Source organism: Streptopelia decaocto (genome assembly GCF_964273445.1).
Source record: "Streptopelia decaocto genome assembly, chromosome: 7".
Taxonomy (NCBI): Eukaryota; Metazoa; Chordata; class Aves; order Columbiformes; family Columbidae; genus Streptopelia; species Streptopelia decaocto.
The window spans coordinates 54,461,309-54,479,409 of record NC_138661.1 but is presented as its reverse complement, the minus strand read 5'-3'; the positions used below and the strand labels follow the sequence as shown (position 1 = coordinate 54,479,409).

Here is an 18,101-nt window from a genome sequence, read left to right as displayed (position 1 = left end):
TCTGGAACACCACCTGGGTCACTGCGATGCAGAGAGCCAGGAACACAAGGATCCCATCAACTTTGTTACGGAGGCTGAACTGCAGTATTCTTGTCTGCACTATAAACGGCAAGAAGAGAACTACAGAATAACTCATGAACGACTGCCTGGCTACCAACAATTAATACTTGGTGAATACTAACCACTTTAGACTTGTTCCTGCACCATTAACAGTCACACAATTCATTTACAAATAAATCCTTAGACAAGCCAAAATAGATGTCCATTACCATTGGTAGTGCAGGCCCCCAGATACTTTGCTGGCTGCAATCTTGCCATGACTCTAGGGACTACCACAGCGGCTGCAAAACATTTCATGCCAGCCGCTGATGTGCTCAGATTTCACACTTGTTAGGAGAGGGGACACAGCTGTGACTTTGTACTGTCAGGGAACCTTGAAACAGCGAGGCCAATTTCAGCCTCCTGCTGTAGTCTCCTTTCCATCTCCAAAGTGACACAAAGGCAATTAAGCAAGGGCTGGTGTCCAATATCTGTGCCATAGTTTAGACAATCTCTTAGGACAGCTATATTGGAGGCCACAAGGACATCCTAATAAAGTAAGAAGCCCAAATTCTCTCTTCCTCCTCGATCAGTCAGGTAGAATTACACCACAGATGAAAAAATTAAGAGGTTTTTACACAAGTCTGTTGATACTCAAAACTCCCAGTGAAACATCATTTCTACTCACTGATATTTCAGTTTTCAAACACTCAGACTAACATGTTCGTAAGAGAGTAAAATTTAATCAAGTTTGGAATAGATATTTAGTCATTAACTTACTCCTACATTAAACAGTGATTTTTATTTGGGGTTTTTTTTTTTTTTTATTATTTAAGTCTAACTTTCCACCAACAGGCAACCTCTCAGGCAGAGGCGTGGAGGACAAGTGATACACAGTGAAATACTTGTGCTCCTGTGATTACCTTTTTCAATTCTACATCCTTGACGGAGAGAAACATTTGGGTGATTTACCAAATTCAATCTTCGGTACATTTTCACTTCCTTTCTTGTTACCACATATATGTTGCATACAGTACCAATATATTAATAGCTCAACTCATTCTACACAATGAAGTACTAGCTGTGGACCACAAAATATTGGTTGTGACAATTCTGTCAGCTAAGAACTTGGCCCACATGGTACAAAACCAAGGGAACCATGCAAGGTAAAAAACTGAGAAGCAATTTACAACAACCGATAAACAATCACAACGTATTTCTAAACTTACATTTCAAAAATGAGCATTAGACATATTCTTAAAAGTCAGGGAGGTGGTAACAAAGTTATTAATTTTACAGTTCTCACCTTACTAATGCTTTGACAGTGGATCTAACCACACTGGAGAGCAGGAACAATGGAGACACAAGAATATGAAACAAGGAGATGGAGGCAAATGCCACGGACGGGGAGAAGTCAGCCTTTCTTGTCAGATGAGCATGGACTACAAATGTCTACAAAGATACAGACATCATCATCATCAGTGTTTTGCCATAAAGAAGGAAATGCACAAAAATTTCATTTTTCATAAGCATTTCATTTTTGGAATCTTAATTTATAGATTACTAACAGTTTGGGACAGTGCAGCATACGGTGTATTCCTGGCTGCTTCTGGCCACAGCTGACAAGTGGCCTTTGTCCATTCTTTCCCAGAAGAATTGCAAATGTGTAGCAGGTTTGCATCCTGAACTCCTCCTTCCTCATTTCCACATCGCTTATACTTAAAAATGCAGTTGTAATTAACACTACTTAGAAAAGTCCATACTTACTATAAGTACAGCTGCAATTGGTATTGCTGCATTCATAAAGACTGTGAAGGAAAACATGTAGGAACATTTAGAAACAATTTCCATTCAGACATGCTAAATGTTAAAATACTAGTAGCACTCGTTTACAATGGTATTCTATATGCTTAAGATAGGATAAAATGCACAACTATATACAGGCATCAGTACATCGTTTTAAAATGCCTACAGTTTACTTCCCTTCATGTCCCCAGAACAGACAGAACCCAGCAGTGCACTGGTGACTCATCTACTGTTCCTGAGCCGCAGCCAGCTCACCGGCAGTTCGGGCGAGGGAAGCTGCAGGTCCCCAGCCCATGACAGGCAGAAAGGCCAAGCTGGTGACAGGTCTGACAGGCAACTGGAATACCTGTCAGTGAGAGGAAAGGTGTCCCAGCAGAGGCTGCCCAGGTCAGAGTGCTGGGACAGCCCTGTCGCTGGCTGCACTCCCAGCTCTGCCCCAGCCCGCAGCCCAGTGGCACGACCTCCTGGGAGAGCCACCAGCACCTGCAGAAAGGTGTGACTGCCCCTGGGGCACCACTTCTGAGGTACGGGGCTTTGCGCTCCCCTCGGGTTTCAGGATGCACTTCAAAGTGTACAGAAAGATTTGCAACCCTGCACTGTATCATTGACTTGGTTTATTCTTACAGAGGACTTACTCATAATCACTGCTGCTTTGGCAGGCTTGGCTCCTTTGTGAATGTTCTTGGGAGCTTGATACAGGTTCTGAGCGCATTTAAATGTGGTACAGCTTTGATTTCACCTGTGCCCTGAGTTATTAAAATGCGAACAATGAACCAGTTTCCTCCCTGACCTCGAGCAGTGTCTGTCTCGGTGCTCCGGATTCCCTCACTGTAGCAACTCATACGCTATAGCATTCAGGGGTTATTAAACACATAGATGGAGAAAAGCAAGCAAATACCATTTCTGTATAGGGATCTCTTTTAGATGGGGCAGGAAAATGGGTTAAGGATGCAATAAAAAAACCAGTTATCCATCTGGGAGCTTGAGTCAGAACCAGAGCTACAGTTTTACCCCACATGTCTGTCCCCTCTTTTGCAACCTGAAGATATCACTTTTCATTTTGACATTTGCTCAGTTTTGTTTCATGAAGCAAACAATAGAGGGAAATAATAGAATCTATAGCTAAAAATATAATTAAATTATCGGTACACATGTAACCAAAAAGAAAGTGGCCAGCCACTTACTTTTTGTTTAAACTGTGCCTGATCTTTTTCTCCTAGTAGGTACAGCAAATGTTCAGGCAGTAAAAGCACTCCCCAGTCACTGCACCTGAAGTAGAGTGTCACCATTTGACCCAGCAATGCTTCTGGTTGACCCTTGGCCATCCTTTTCTGGCCATAAAACCCCTGAAGAACTTAACATCCTATCACACATTCCTTTTCCCTACATTTAGATCTTTAATGAATCCTGTGACATACTTGTAAACTCTGTAGTCAAGCATGAATAAAATAGCTGTGTTATTTCATGTAGCTCTAATTCCTTGACATAGGAGAGTGCTTGAAAATACAGGTATATTTCTTTATATATTACCAAAATAAAAGCTTAGCCTTTGAAAGACAAATATGCATTAAAGCCTTGACATGCATGGTTTACTCCTTCACGTCCAGGGGAAAAAAAAAAAAAATTCTGAGGAAAATGTGCTGTTCTGTGTTGGAATACAAAGCAGTTTCAGTTCAGACTCTCATTTCTCTTAATAATTCTACTTCCTGCCCGGTTTTCCCACTTTGTATAAACCTGAGGTAGTTACAGCACATAAAATTTGAAAAAGTGAAGCTCACTGCCTGCATCTATGGACTACTTAATTCTATTAAATCCCTGCATCTGCAATTTGCCTTTGAGATTGATGTAGTACACGAGTTTGCTTTTATGAATGAATCTGACGAGGGAACCTAGCAAAGCTGATAAACTTCTCAGAGATGGATCCTGCTTTTCTGCTGCCTACAGGATGAGATCACACCTGTCAAATGCAAACCTGGACAGATTAAATATACTGTAGGGTTGGCAAAGCCCGCTGCAGTTAAGGTAGCTAGGGTCACTTGGTGGCTCCCAAGAAGTCAATCTGAATTTTGCTGTTCTGTGGAAGCACCGGTACATCTAAGGACTTCAAACAACTTCTTTCAAGCAAGCAAATAAGGGCTTATTGAGACATTAGAATTTGGTAATTTTATTTTTATTTTTTCAGTTATGCAAATGTCCAGAATAATAAAATGTTTTCTAAAATAAATTTAGTTTGCAGCTAAGACTTTTGGTTTAATTAGATTGGGTCAAAAGTACTTTGTTACTGGAAAGAGGCAGACTGAAAACCAGAAGAAACATTTTCAGTTGTTTCTGAATATTTTAGGATAGTAACTACTGTTACTTTCCTGTGAGAAAGCCTGGAGTTATTTTGCTTCTGACAGATCAGGCAAAAATTCACAGAAATAGGAAAACCATTTCTTTAGTCTCTGTCTTCCCTGAATGTATAGTGTATATTAAATCCTATAAAACTGAACATAGGATAATCTTACTAATGAGTAGGAAAAAAGTTACATAGGAATCTTCTTTGCTACAGTTAAAGAATTCACTGTCAAAACTCAAAAAGTGCCACTACCAACTTTACAAAACAACTTTGATTCTGGTGGGTACATTTCATTAAAATTATAGGGAGAGTTAATGTCTATAATAGCTCTTTTAGTACACATGAACAATTCCATATACGTATAAACTGGATCCAGGCACAGGGGTGAGGCAGATGAGATCCAATTTCCATGCGGTCTTGAAATGGAATTTTCTTGTGGTCTAGCAAATACTACCCTGAAACTTGTAGGTATATTTTCTGTAATCCAAAGCAAATCTATTCCTCATTAACAGAAGCAGGTCCAACCACATTCTTTCATTCATGCTAATTGTATTTAACACTATAAGGTAAAAAAATAAATAATAATCTTTGGTTTTGTTCTATGAAGTGTCTGCCATCCTCTTGTGAAATCACACCTTCACTATAATATTAGCAAACATGCTTTGTGCTAATTATGCCTATCATTCTATTGATAGTTATGGTAAGAAAACTGGCAAGTTCTCCTATATTTATGTTCCCCATGTAGTGTGCTAAAGTGGAAGTTTGTAAAGATCAGTGTAAGTTCTGCTAAAGACAGAGAGTGCAAGGAACTCCTAGGCTGAAACTATAGGAACTATTTGTAAGACAAAATTATATGCAAGAACATTAAAAAGCTGTACTGGTTTACCCCAGCTGAGAAACTGATTCAGTGTGTCTTACATACACACAAGTATCAGGCTTAGTACAAACAAGAATGCAAACACAGACATTAAGTGTTTCAAGAAGCTCCAGTACTTATTTAGAACTGTTTCTTTCTAGAATAGTCCGTACTCTTGGGAAGAATACACCTTTTTGTAGCTGTTACAAATGATACTGTGAGGGAGGATTTAAAATCAAATAAGCCTCCACAGCTCCTTCAGTCCTACAGCTGAACCTGTGGCTCTGACTATAAACAGATTTCAGTGCCACATGAAGTAGTGCAAACAAAGGGAGCCCATCTGTGTTGATCTGGGCGTAGGATGGAGTTTCTGGTCAGACAATCTACTCCAGCTAAATTCTGTTTTACATCAGAATGGAAACTACTCTCCAAGCACAGAGAGCTCAGGACCCCCCGAGAGAAATTCTGGTCTCACAAGTCAATGAAAACCTCAAATTAATGTCAGTTAAATTCAGTGGGATCAGGATCTTTCCCTCAGGGTGCATTACCTGTGTGATCACTTGGCCGGGAAGAAAGTCAGCTGCATGTCTCTTGGGTGAAAGAAATCAAATAATAGTAACCTGGAAGTTATTTTCATAAGGAATAACCTTCCTTATTAATCTATAAGGTATTTGTACAGGTAGCTTGTGGCATTTGAATACTTCTCACTAAAAGTTCCCATTTCATTAATATCTTCCAGGTTTTATGAACAGCATTTTTCAGTATGACTTTACTATTTGTTTCTGAAGTATTACAGTAGCAATTATACAGGTATTGCATATGATCTCCATAAATACATAGTTCAATTCACCCTAGGTCTTTTAAAAAGGATGATAAATTACTTTAAGCAGCTTGAAAGACAACAGGAAACAAAAGAATCTGGATATGGAATGATGAAATTGCCAGGATTCTCATATTTTACCTTTTTAGGATACAGAAATGCTTTTAAGAATCATTTGCTTTTATAAGAAATCCAAATCGAGTAAGGAAGTCTAAGTACCATCTGTTGAAGCTTCAATTAAAAGACAATTCCTGTCAGATATTATGATACATTATATTGTGCAAAATGCAGGAGGAGAAGAAAAAGAAACATCGACAAAGGCTTCATCCTCAATATTAGGCTATATAGGGCAATACTGCTGGCTGAAGGTAGCCTGTGAAACACTTGTCCCTAAAAGCTTTTCTCCAGGAAAGCTAATGTTATGAAGCATTAATCTTGACTTTCTCTTTTAGGCATATTTCCCATACAGGCAAAATTCTACTGAATTAAATGGAAAGTCTGACTAAATGGAAAGTGAGGAGAATGGATAAGAGCCTAAAGCAACTGAAACAATCTCAACAGAGAAATGGTAAGCTCATTAGTAGCTAATAATGCAGTAGTACTTCAGCTGAACAATGGATCAGAATGAAAGAAAAGACTTACTGGATATGGAGGTATAAAGGGCAAAAGACTTGAGGCTAGTCATTTCTTTTTGTCTGGTTTCCTCTACACTGCTATGAAAGATGTGTTCCCAAGCATAGAGTTTAAGGAGCTTAATGCCTCGAAGCATCTCATTCGTCTTCTTCAGCCTCTCATTGGAGTACTCCTGAAACATTTACATACATATTTACTTAGTATAATTAAGGTACTTCTCCCTTAAACATAAGGATCATGCAAAAACTTTATGCAGCCCCTTGTAATCAGCCAGGTATACTTTACTAGTTCTGTCCATTCAGCTGTTACTGTTTTTCACAAATATGAGCTTCCCTAGAGCTCAAGGGAGGAGGCAGTTGGTTTGCACTCCTAAATCATATAGCTTGTACTGAAAATATTACTCCTCTGTCAGCTTTCTGATCACTTGCAAGGCAGACTCTCATGACTTCTGCTGCCCAGCACGTTGATGTACAGAGGAGACCAGAACACAGCAACAAGCTACCACTTGGCACATCGCTCTGCCCAGCCAATGTGATGTAGAACATCGATGCCAGGCTTCAAAGCAGCGAGGCCACATGAGCAAGAAGCTGTGCTCCTGTAGGAAACCTTGACTCTGAGCAGAGCCAGCTGGCTCAGGCACAGAATTACACTGGTAATATTATATTCCCAGTAAAGCACAAGTGGAAGTTGTGCTGCTTCCAGCTTTCAGGCTAGCTCAATGATCTTTGTACTGTGTTATGCTGCACAGTGGCGACATTTCTAGCACAAAACACGCTGGTCCCATCTACAGGAGTATCTATGTGACACTGACTGTCTGCTTGGATGGTATGAGGAGGAACGCTGTCTACGTTCCTAGAAGAGTGAATGCTGTTGATGTGAAAGCATTGCTTTTCACACAGGAGGGTGCGCAAATAACTCCCATTACCATGTGTGATTTGTCATGGAAGAGATTTCAGCAAGCTGTCTGTGTCCTTTACAGGTTTGTATGGCTCCCTTGGCAATGCAACAATCACTGAACATGGGGATGAGGTTCAGAGCAGCTGGCATGGTAATTCCTATGAACCAGGGTAACTGTCTCAGCAGTGGTGCAGGTGATTCAAATTATAGGCAAGCCAGGTGAGGGATCAAGGAACAGCTCATGACTTAGCAGACCTCCAAGCTCCCTGGCTAAGGAGCATGCTGCAGGACTGCCTGGAGTTTATTTAAATAAACCAGTCTGATGGACTTCCACATCTATGATGTATTTGGGGTCTGAGTTTGGATGCAGTACTCCTACTTCCTTTCCCCTTGGACAGCTTGCCCTGCATGATTCATTTATTTGTGCAATATCTGACTGCATAAAGCCATTTCAATCTATGATTAATGACCATTTACATTTGCAAGTTAGAAAGAACTTAAGCTTTTTTCTTCCTTAGGGAAACACATACTTGTTGGAAGAACGTAAACCCCAAAATCTGCATCTTCGCTGCTTATGCTTATCATGCTTTCAAATTGTTGAACTTGACATTTTTGAACATTAAAAAAAAAGAGAATCAGTTCCTGGTCAATGTCTATTGTTAGCTTTGTAGTTCCAAACATAGACCAATGCATAATTACCAGAGGTGATATTTATACCATGTACAAGTTTGAAGACACTTACCAATGTGCTTCTCTGGGCCTGTGAGAGTTTTGTTGCTACAAAGTACTGAACAGGTGCAAGGACTATGATTACTGCTGCTCCAATTAAGGCACTGATTCCAAGAAGGTAGTAGAGCAGAAGAACTCCTACAATTATCTGTTGGGAGAAAATAAAGTGAGAGAAAGGTTTGGAATGGCTTCACTTTGTGTGTGCACCACGAAGACCCATCACAGCATAACTGGACAGCATGTTCAAAACCAACAGCCACCGCAGCAAACCCAACCCCCAAACGTCGTATGTACTGCATCGCTTGCACAGTGGGGTTTGATCAGTCAGGACATTCTGTCAGAAGACCAAATAAATCCACCTAGTGTTCCTCCCAACTTGTCCATTCTGCATATTTCCATTTCATGGACTCCCCATTATGAAAAGTAGAAGGCTGTACAGATATGCGTATCTTCCATAATGTTACTCTCATGGCTATTTAAAATAACTTTAATTAAAAACAAATACACTTAATCAAAAAACTTTAAATAGAATTTTATAGTTATTTTAAAATACTTCCAAGTAACAACTTGAGATATTCCCTTTACAGTCACTATTAAATATTTTTCCCTACTACCCAGATGACACAGCATGCATTTTCTTTGACTTAGGATTTTTATTTTCTTCTTTGACATTTAAGCATTTTCACGCCAGGGAAGAAATTATATCTCCCAGTTTGATCATAGCTCACTAGTCTGCAACACATGAGACTTCCACAAAGAAGGAATGCTGCTTTGCTTACTATAGAAGCTAATATGAAATATTATTAAAAATACAACCGATCTTTTTAACATGACATTGTTGCTGACCAGTCCATAAAAAATAAATGCTATAAATCATATCACTAAGGACATCCACTTCAAATAAACTCCACCATAAACTTGCAAAGCATTGTTTTAAGGATGCACAGTATGAGCCTGGCGATGACTTTTAAAAAGATTAGAGAAACAGCTTAAGAAAAAAGATTTGTCCTTGGATAAATAAGAATCTACAGAGCCATAGTCTGGGTGGAAAGGGATACTGTAAGCAGCTCAATAAATGCAAACAAGATATACAAGCTACCAATGGTAATTACCACTTTTCTAATGACTCACTCCTGAACAATCTGGAGCACTGACACTCAAATATATTTAGCAGTATAAGCTGATAGATTAATCAGAAGACATAGTGATAGAAAGTTAATTTCCTACATCATTTCCCTTAATTAAAAAAAAAAAGAAATTTCTTTAAAGCATTATCTACCACTCTTGCTATATTTGCACACTCTCATAACTCTCACAGAATCATAATCTTCCATCACTTTGAAGCTCAGTCATAAACCCATCCATTCCCACACACGTTTATGGGAATTGCGTGTTTCCACAAAGAGAAATTGAGTCCCTAGTTTCCACATTACCATCTTGACATTTTCACATATTTAAGGCACACAGAGAGAAAATATAGATTTCTTTTTTCTTAACAATCCTTTGATGACTCTCTGCAGATGAACTGAACTAAAATGTGACTCTTAAAATGAGTCACAGTATTTACTCTCGAAACGTGGTAACGTCAAGTCCTATTGTATATACAACAGAAATCTGAAAAAGCAAAGGTTAAACTGTAAATTAAAAATCTTTTCATGACGAGTAAGTGGGCAATCTGCGTCCATCTGAAGTCAGGAAATCCATGACTGTATGAAGCCAAGGAAAATATGAAATCCTCAATCAGATCACCCGGCAGAGCTCTCCTCCAAAACATGAAATGGTCTTGGTCTTTACAGATCAAGATACTAATTCCTAACTGCTTCTCCATGGGCAGACAAACTGGGCAACAAAATACAGGAAAGCATTGTACAGTGCACAGTTAAGAGATGTTCAAAACTACAAAGTCCATGTGGAACACTGACCCCTTACTACTGGTTGATCGTCAAGGACACTATCAGACCAGCTGGTTCTAGAAAGGGCCTCAGATTCCCACATAGAAGAGGAGAAAGCTATTCTAGCTATTGCATTCTGAGGGAGTTCCCAGCTCACAGCTGCTTTTTTCCCTGCCCCCCTCTCCCTCCTATTGAAAGGGTCAGTCTTTGCAATAAAAATTCTGTGTTTTCAATAGATTAAAAATGATACTATTTTCATATTTTGTATATTGTGATAATAAGGGCAAACTTTTAAAATATATTTATCGTATATGGGATAAAATAATATATTCTCAATTTAAGTATGTGAATACTTGTATCTGAAAAGTGCTGAAATCTGTACAAATTATTGCAAGTAATTCTATATTTATCATACTGCACACTACACAGTCAAAAATAAACAGTACGTACATAATATCTGAACTGCCGGAGGACAGTATCTGGCAGATGGGAAGGCTCTCATTAAAATCTCTGAGAAGGTAACGATAATATTTTAAAAACCTATGTAATGACACAGTTTGCTTTCCTTTCACCAAAATCCCAAAGGTCTTACCTGCCAGATAAATATATCATGAGCACAAAATTCACCAATAGCTCTGGTCATTTTATCTTGATCATTTACTGAAAACAGCAAATACTTTCTGCCAAAAAATGCTTTGTGGCAAGTTTTGAAAGAGACAAATGTCCTTTCATCAAAACTGTAAGCTACCGCTGCCAATGAACCATAGATACGAGAATACAGGATTTTTTAATAATCACAATATCAAACAAGGGGGGTGGGGATAAAGCCTTTCTAGCGCCTCATTTGGCTCCCAGGTTTTGAGCCAAGCCTACTGAGGGCATCTTTCAAGTTGACAGACATCCCCAGGCCTCTCTTCATGGGTTTCCATGGCCTTCAAACAGTAATTTAAGGCAATGATAAAGCTCCTATTGATTCCAGTCAGAGCAAAGATGGGGCTTAAATTGCGTGGACTGTATAGAATACCTAACGTTATGAATGGCCACATCTTCTAAGTTGAGGATAATTACAAAATCCACTGCAGATACTGAAATGATGATTGTTAGGTTACGAGCTACAAAGCAATTAAAAATCTGTTTTAAATAATAATGAAGCTTGTTCAACTTTTTATTAGCTATCTCTCAAGCATCCACTAATTGTTTTCACTGCCTCATAAACAAGGTATTGAATGAATGCTGTGGAAACTTGTTTTGGATAAACCTTTATGAGCACTGGGACTCACTGATTTGAGCCTTGCAACACATGCACGATCCATAAAAAAGGAGCATGCTTTGGACTGACTGTCCTGATCTGCTAAGGAGCATCACAGGGTGAGTTTTAATGCAAATATAATCTTATTTTCAGAAGACTGTCAGGAAATCTTTATGAGTTCACGACTTACTAGAGCAAAATGTTGTTACAGAACAGGCAATTAAATTGGCTTAACTCTCAGTTGCGCTAAAGCTCTGCCTTGAGCTGCCAGAGTGGTCTTATGAAAAGCATGCCTGAAATTAGTACCTCTCACATAGCCTGTTTTACTAACAGACTTACAATGGAGACTAAGCGTAGGGGATAATTGGACCCTAAATGTTATCATTAAACAGGTGGACTCTTCTTACTGCCTCATAGCTCTTGCAGCAATACCATTTTATCAGTATACAATCACTGATTTTAACTGACATATAATCCTCTCCAGAGTAGATCAGGAAAACTTGTCTATACCCCAATGCTCCTGCACAAGAAAGAGACAAATGCATTTATACTCTGTGAATGCAGCCACACTATGACCTGTATAAATATGACTACAAGCACTTTAAAGCTTAATATTTTAACAGGTATAGTTATATACCACCAACACATGTAGAATAAATGCAAACCCTAGGCCTAAATACTCAGTCAAAAGAAGTCATCAGTCAGTAAACTGCTGACAGTTTACACCCTAATGTGCTCACTATCCTGATTTGAGGCTTTACCTAACTCTCATTGGAGTTGGTGAGAGTTTTAGCAGAGATTCAGACAGATTGCTTCTTCCTCCAGGTCCTGCTGCAGTCTCAGAAGCAATCTACTCCTCAGTCCCACAGAGATAGCAGAAGACATATGGTAGCATTAGGTTTCAAACACATATTAATAGCAAAAGTGTGAAGACTCCCAGAGTATTTCAAGAGGACACTAATTGGTTTTTCAGGGAACAAACAGTCCCCAAAGACTGAGACTACACAAGAGGACACAAGATGCATTCAATAACTCACTATCATTGATAATGCAGAAGGATCTGCATTGCCCCTTCCCAGTATTTTCCTCAGTAAGGAAGGAAACGAATCCAGGAAAAACAGTTAAACCAGGGTTTTTTTCCCCAGGTTAGGAAGTTCATATAGCTTACCATACAATTAGATGACTTTAAGACCATCACAAAGAAGGACTTGCTCATTTGATCTGTAGCAGCTTGACGAAAACCTCTTGTTTTTCCACAGGAACAACAATAAAACCCACTCAATTTTAATATGTATCTTCACTGTCAGAAAATAATCCAGATCTCCTGATGGCCAGCAATCTAGTGCTTTACTCTTTGAGAGGCATTAATATAATTTATATAATCACCTGAATGTCTGGCTTTCTTCCCCATCCCCAACTTTTCAATGTAGTATTCTTATCTGCTCAACATCTCACAGAAGAAAATCACTTGTATCAGGTGTTGATGGACACAGAAACAGGAAAGCAACAGTCCTAAAGCCCTGTTAGGAACTGACTGGAAATACCACCTGCCAGTTGTAGTCCATATACAGTCTCAGGAAAATTATTTCATTTTGGGGCAAGAGCAGGAAATGCAAAATGCAAAGCTGCTGAGTAAATTACTTGCAGCTTTCTGACTTCCACACCAGCCAAATCAGCCTCCGTGCAGTGCTGGAACCAGACCACCTTGTGACATGAACTAAATGACAATTTTAGGAAACACTGAGTGAATTTAAACTCTACTACCTCTTTTGTTTGTATTTACTTTTAGCACTGAAGCACTCTTAACAAAAATACACTGCATAGTTGGAAGAAAACAGGAAGAATTGCACTGAAGCACTCTTAACAAAAATACACCACGTAACTGGAAGAACGCAGGAAGATTTGCAGGGTAATGTATTAATATGGTATGAAACTATGTGCTTTACAGTTTTCTCAGGAAATTCCTAAATGGAAGTACAGAAAGTTTCTATGGTTTTGTTTAAGTACTGGCTCTTCCAAACTAACTGGCATTTTTTCCCACTGTTTCCGTAAGCATGAACTTCGAAAAATGATCTAGCCTCCGACCTCCCACTACTCTGTGTCTCCCTTTTACTGGCATAAACTTAAATAATTCACATGGCCATCTAGTGAGACTGACCACTGCACAGACTCAGAGAAGTGCTACCTCACTGGAAAAAAAGATTAGTTTTGATCAGATTAGTTTTCAATAGCTCTGCAAGCTCACGTGACACAATGCACAATCTATAGAAAAGGGGTAAAAATACCATGTTTTAAATGTTGGACATAGCGTACAAACTCCTGTTTCAGTAAGGGAACAGGCTTACAGTAATTCACACCAATGGTAAAAATACCCTCTGAGACGGGACCCTGCTTTCTTCGTCTTAAAGACCTGATACGACACAGTTGTATTTGTTTGGGCATTACACATGCTATGAGGCTTCAGGACATTGAAACAAGAGTCACCAGGCAGTTGAGCATGGCTCAGAACAGTGATCTGTTCCATGTCATGCTGTTGGAAAGGAGATTGAATGGATGACAATGGTATTTAGAGACAGAAGACCAAAGACAACAAAGAGAGTAGAGTAGCAAAATAATTTCATATTACAAATGAATCCGTGGAATTTTGTATGCTGGAATTTGTCATCCATGAGGCAGCAGTAGCCCACATGTCCAAAGGATTATCTCTAAAGCAATCGTATTTTTTAATAAACTGTCAATTCTCTTGCTTCTGCTGGGATTCAGAAGACAAATTATTGCAGTACAATTCCAGTTAATGAATGCACTGGAAGAACACAACCTGCTGCACCCTATAAATTCTTGTTACAAATACAAAGCCTGTTTGGCAGTAGTCAAGACCCTAACATAATTCTAAATATCTGGACTCCTTTCACAGATGTGAAATACATTACACACCATGTTTACATATATTAACAGCTTGAATCTTATTCCAATATCAACTTCTTTAATATCTCTGCTTTCATTAAACACATAAGCAACCAATCACTACAGACTGATGCACATTAATAACAAAAGCACATTCATCTCCTTACCTGTACTGGCATGGCCCAAAGGTTAGGGCAGAGAAAAAAGAACCACATCAGCTGATTTGTGTCTATGGCAACCAGGTTACAGATCTGGCCTGCAGTCATCTCCCCCATGGACATGTTAGAGGTTGAAAGCTGCATAATTTTATTGTATATTTTTGTCTGAAAGAAAGACCAAAAGGTGTTAGCACAGAGAAACAAGAGTTCTAGTTCTATGTAAAACACAGGCATAATCTAGCATGCTGAGAGAAAACAACGTTTGCAGTAACTTGAATGAAGAGCTTCAAGTTTGGCCTTTTGCGTTATGATGAAAATTTCTAAGCTGCTGCCTTATTATTCACCAACAAAAAGCACAGTGCAATTGGGTACATAATAGTTGTCTAAGTACTCCCTTTTTGCATCACTGTGGATCAGCAAGAGAATGAAACCTTTACTGCCCAACAGGCCCAAGAACCCACATTAACAACTATGATTTATACCTCCAGCTTCTCCATGGAGTGTCTTTGCTTTAACTAGTGCTGATAAAATACTTTATTAGTATATTCAATATACAACAGTCAATATGTTATGATCATTGTTATTTTTCTCTGACAATTGATTCAGGTCCCATCCAACCTCAGGACCATATTCCTGGCTGAAAATGTTGCTACATTTTGGGTAGAGAGCTCAGCCCCATTACAAAGTTTAATTCACAGACAAGTAATGTAACAGGTCCAATTCTGTACTAAATTAAGTAGCCACCTCAGTGCAGAATCAGGCACCATGTATAAAAATAACTTCTTACAGAATAATGAAAGTGTAATTTTACCAGCTGGTTTGGTACAAGGCTACACAGTGATGCTTTGCAGTCATGAGGCAACTGACAGGAGGCACCCTGATGCAATACGTGCCTTTGGATCAAGTGCCAACTGTCCATCATTAAACATAAAGTCATATAGGTCACGTTGAACAGGTGCAGGTTCGCACAGGGGAGGAAAAGAGATAAAAGGTTTAAAGAAAATTGAAAAATTATAGGGAAAAAAGTGTATAAAAATACTGGTCCAGAGACTGCCATTAACGCTAATCCTGTTGCTTAGAGTGACGGCTAGAAATTTTCCAATTTGAATGGTCCAACTGCTGGTGTTGTCTGCACCTCTGTGTAATATCCAGCACAGAGAACACAAAGCTCTTCTTCCACAAAATTAATGTAGCACTATTTTTCCATCAGTTCTCCTTTTACATTTGCTGTGGTCCATGTATTTTTTAGTTAGTCGCATATCTTCCGCTTGATACAAGATGTGATTTTTTATATATATTCTTGGTCAAATTTTTACTTCTTTAGGAATTTTCTACTTCAATCTAACAAGGGAAAACAAATGGATCAAATCCAGAAGTCTGGCTGGCAGCTGACAAGCGCTTCCAAGTGTAAGATCAAAAGAGGATTAAACAATTACACTGCTATTGAAAGCATCCATCTATCTGACAGGCTCCCACAGGATCTGGGCAGTTCAGAGGATAAATAGTGTAACTTACAAGGCTGGCTTTCAAGCTGTCAGAGGGCAGGTTTCAGCCAGGGCACCTGCCAATATCACACTGTAATCTTACACCTAATTCTCTCATTTCCAGGCACAGATCTTTGTATACGACACAGAACTTTGATCTGCTGTTAACAGTTATACAATGATTATGGACTCCATTTTGCCGAACTTACTTATGTTCAGTGATTACAGACTCCACAATGCCTGGTAGATTTTGTGGCGTGACCCACGGAATAAAACACTACTCCATGCATTGTGAATACAACCTATCCTTTCCTCCAAAGTATATTTACAAGACATTTTAAAGCTATATTATTTACTTGAAATGTTACAAAAACGTGCCTTTGAGATGGGAAAGGTATAGTTCACAACCTAAATTCTTTTCAAAAGGTACATTCAGTTTTACTGTCAGCAAATGTGTGCTCAAAGGTAAGAAGAAATACAGCATAAGATATTAGAAATAAATATTTATATAAAAATATCACATAAGATGCAGAATAAAGAGAATACAGGTCTAAGTTAACACAATCTTTAATGTCAACATTTACATTCAATACATTTCAGGAGAGAAGCATTTCAGAATTTACTGACTATAATTATAATTGGTATTTACAAATACACACACGATTGTATGAAAATAGGTTAATTAATAATACATTGACTACCTGTATTGCGCCTCTCAAGTTGATTCCTGTTTCAATAGCAACATAATATGATGCTTGGAGAAACGTCCTTTGCAACAGAAGGGCAAAAAATAAGAGTACAGCCAAAACATAAGCATTGGACAGGAACTCTTGAGACGAAATAAAGAAAACGCCAAGAATTTTAGTCTATAAAAGAAAGTTAGAAATCAGGTGCAATGGTAATTTAAATACCAGATTTGTATAATCAATAAGCAGAGATAACTACAGTGTATTACTTCAAAAGTGCTCTCAACCTTCCCTGAAACCTCACAGTTTATCAATTCAAGGAAACAGTCATTTAATGTGCCAGCTTGGTAAGGTTTATTTAAATGCAGAATGACACTTACAGGATTTCTGATATCCTTCCCAAACTTCAGGACACTTTGAATAACTCCATGTGATCATTTGCTAAAAGATGTGCACGGCCCATTGTCAGAAAGGTCCAGCTAACATCCTTTCAGAAAAATTAGTCTCCTTATTTTAGCACCTCTGGTTACCAAACACTAAAATGCCCCTCACGACTTGCCATAAACACATCATTCCAATTCCTGGAACATCAGACACACATACTTGGTGAAAGCACCAAGATATCTGCCAAGTCTCAAATGCATTATCAGCCCATTATGGTTTACAAAGTCACCAAGCATCTACATGTTTAAACTCCAACAGCTGTCCAAGCACACTAGTCAGCCTGCAGGAAACACAAGGAAATAACTGAACATCTACTGAACCTTTTGCATATAAGGCAAATAAAGTTTTTTTGAGAAGCTGATGGAACTGATTAGATGGGTTTTTTTTTCAGAAATGGCTTTGGGGACATTCAGTGTTCCACCTTCATGACGACTTCAGAATAATATCACTTTTTAAAAGTGCCAGTAGGCTCTAACCAGTAAAAGGCTGAGCAAAAAGCCACTACTTAAATACTTAAAAGACCCTAGACTCACAGAGTCTCAAATGTCTCTTGCTACCCTGGGACTTAAGACTTCTAGAGATTTTTAAATAATAAGTCTGTAGGTTTGGTGTACCATTGGAATGTGTTGTGTCAGCAGATATTCCTAATACTGGAAATGCTAATCCTAGCATTGCAATGTGGAAGATGCTACCAGCAAAATATAAAGGTCATCATTCTGTCAGTCTCTTCTTTGGTGTGAAATGATTAACACTCAGCGAAATTCATGTCATAAGAATGTTCTGGGATGGCCATAAATATTGATACTGGTGTTATAAATAAGCATGAAGAGAGTGACAGAATTTAAGATGCTGTCGTGCCCTGACTAACTGTGGCACTGACTAAAGCAGCTAATACTGTCCGCAACACCCATGTGATCTCAGCTCCATGGTAGTTTATATCTGTCACAAAGAACCTGAAGAACAGAGCAAATATTGTATCTTAGGATTTATCATCTCTTTGCTTTCAGTTTCACAAACAGAATTCCTGTTTGAAAGATACAGTTGACTCATTACAACATGTCCTCAATCTAAACTATCTAAAATGAAGAAATGTCCCTTTAAGGGAACAGGTAAAAGATGGTCTCTGCTGTACTTGAAGCTTCTTTCTTTGTCTGATTCTGTCCCAC

At 38.7% G+C, this 18,101-nt stretch overlaps 1 protein-coding gene across 4 annotated transcripts in view; it reads right to left on the bottom strand.

Annotated features, from left to right (window-relative positions):
• ABCC8 (ATP binding cassette subfamily C member 8) overlaps nt 1–18,101 on the bottom strand; it is an 80,505-nt gene that overhangs the window by 44,915 nt on the left and 17,489 nt on the right. For 3 of the 4 annotated variants that reach the window (XR_014184554.1, XM_082057771.1, XM_082057773.1), the window contains exons 7-12: nt 16,507–16,671; nt 14,331–14,486; nt 8,132–8,266; nt 6,502–6,664; nt 1,807–1,847; nt 1,346–1,491 (exon numbers count right to left, since the gene is read on the bottom strand). Coding sequence is in view for 3 of the 4 variants with exons in the window: in XM_082057771.1 (XP_081913897.1) it covers nt 1,346–1,491; nt 1,807–1,847; nt 6,502–6,664; nt 8,132–8,266; nt 14,331–14,486; nt 16,507–16,671 (806 nt within the window). In the remaining variant the exon portion in view is untranslated. The remainder of the gene's footprint in view (nt 1–1,345; nt 1,492–1,806; nt 1,848–6,501; nt 6,665–8,131; nt 8,267–14,330; nt 14,487–16,506; nt 16,672–18,101) is intronic. The other variant, XM_082057772.1, reaches the window with a different exon arrangement.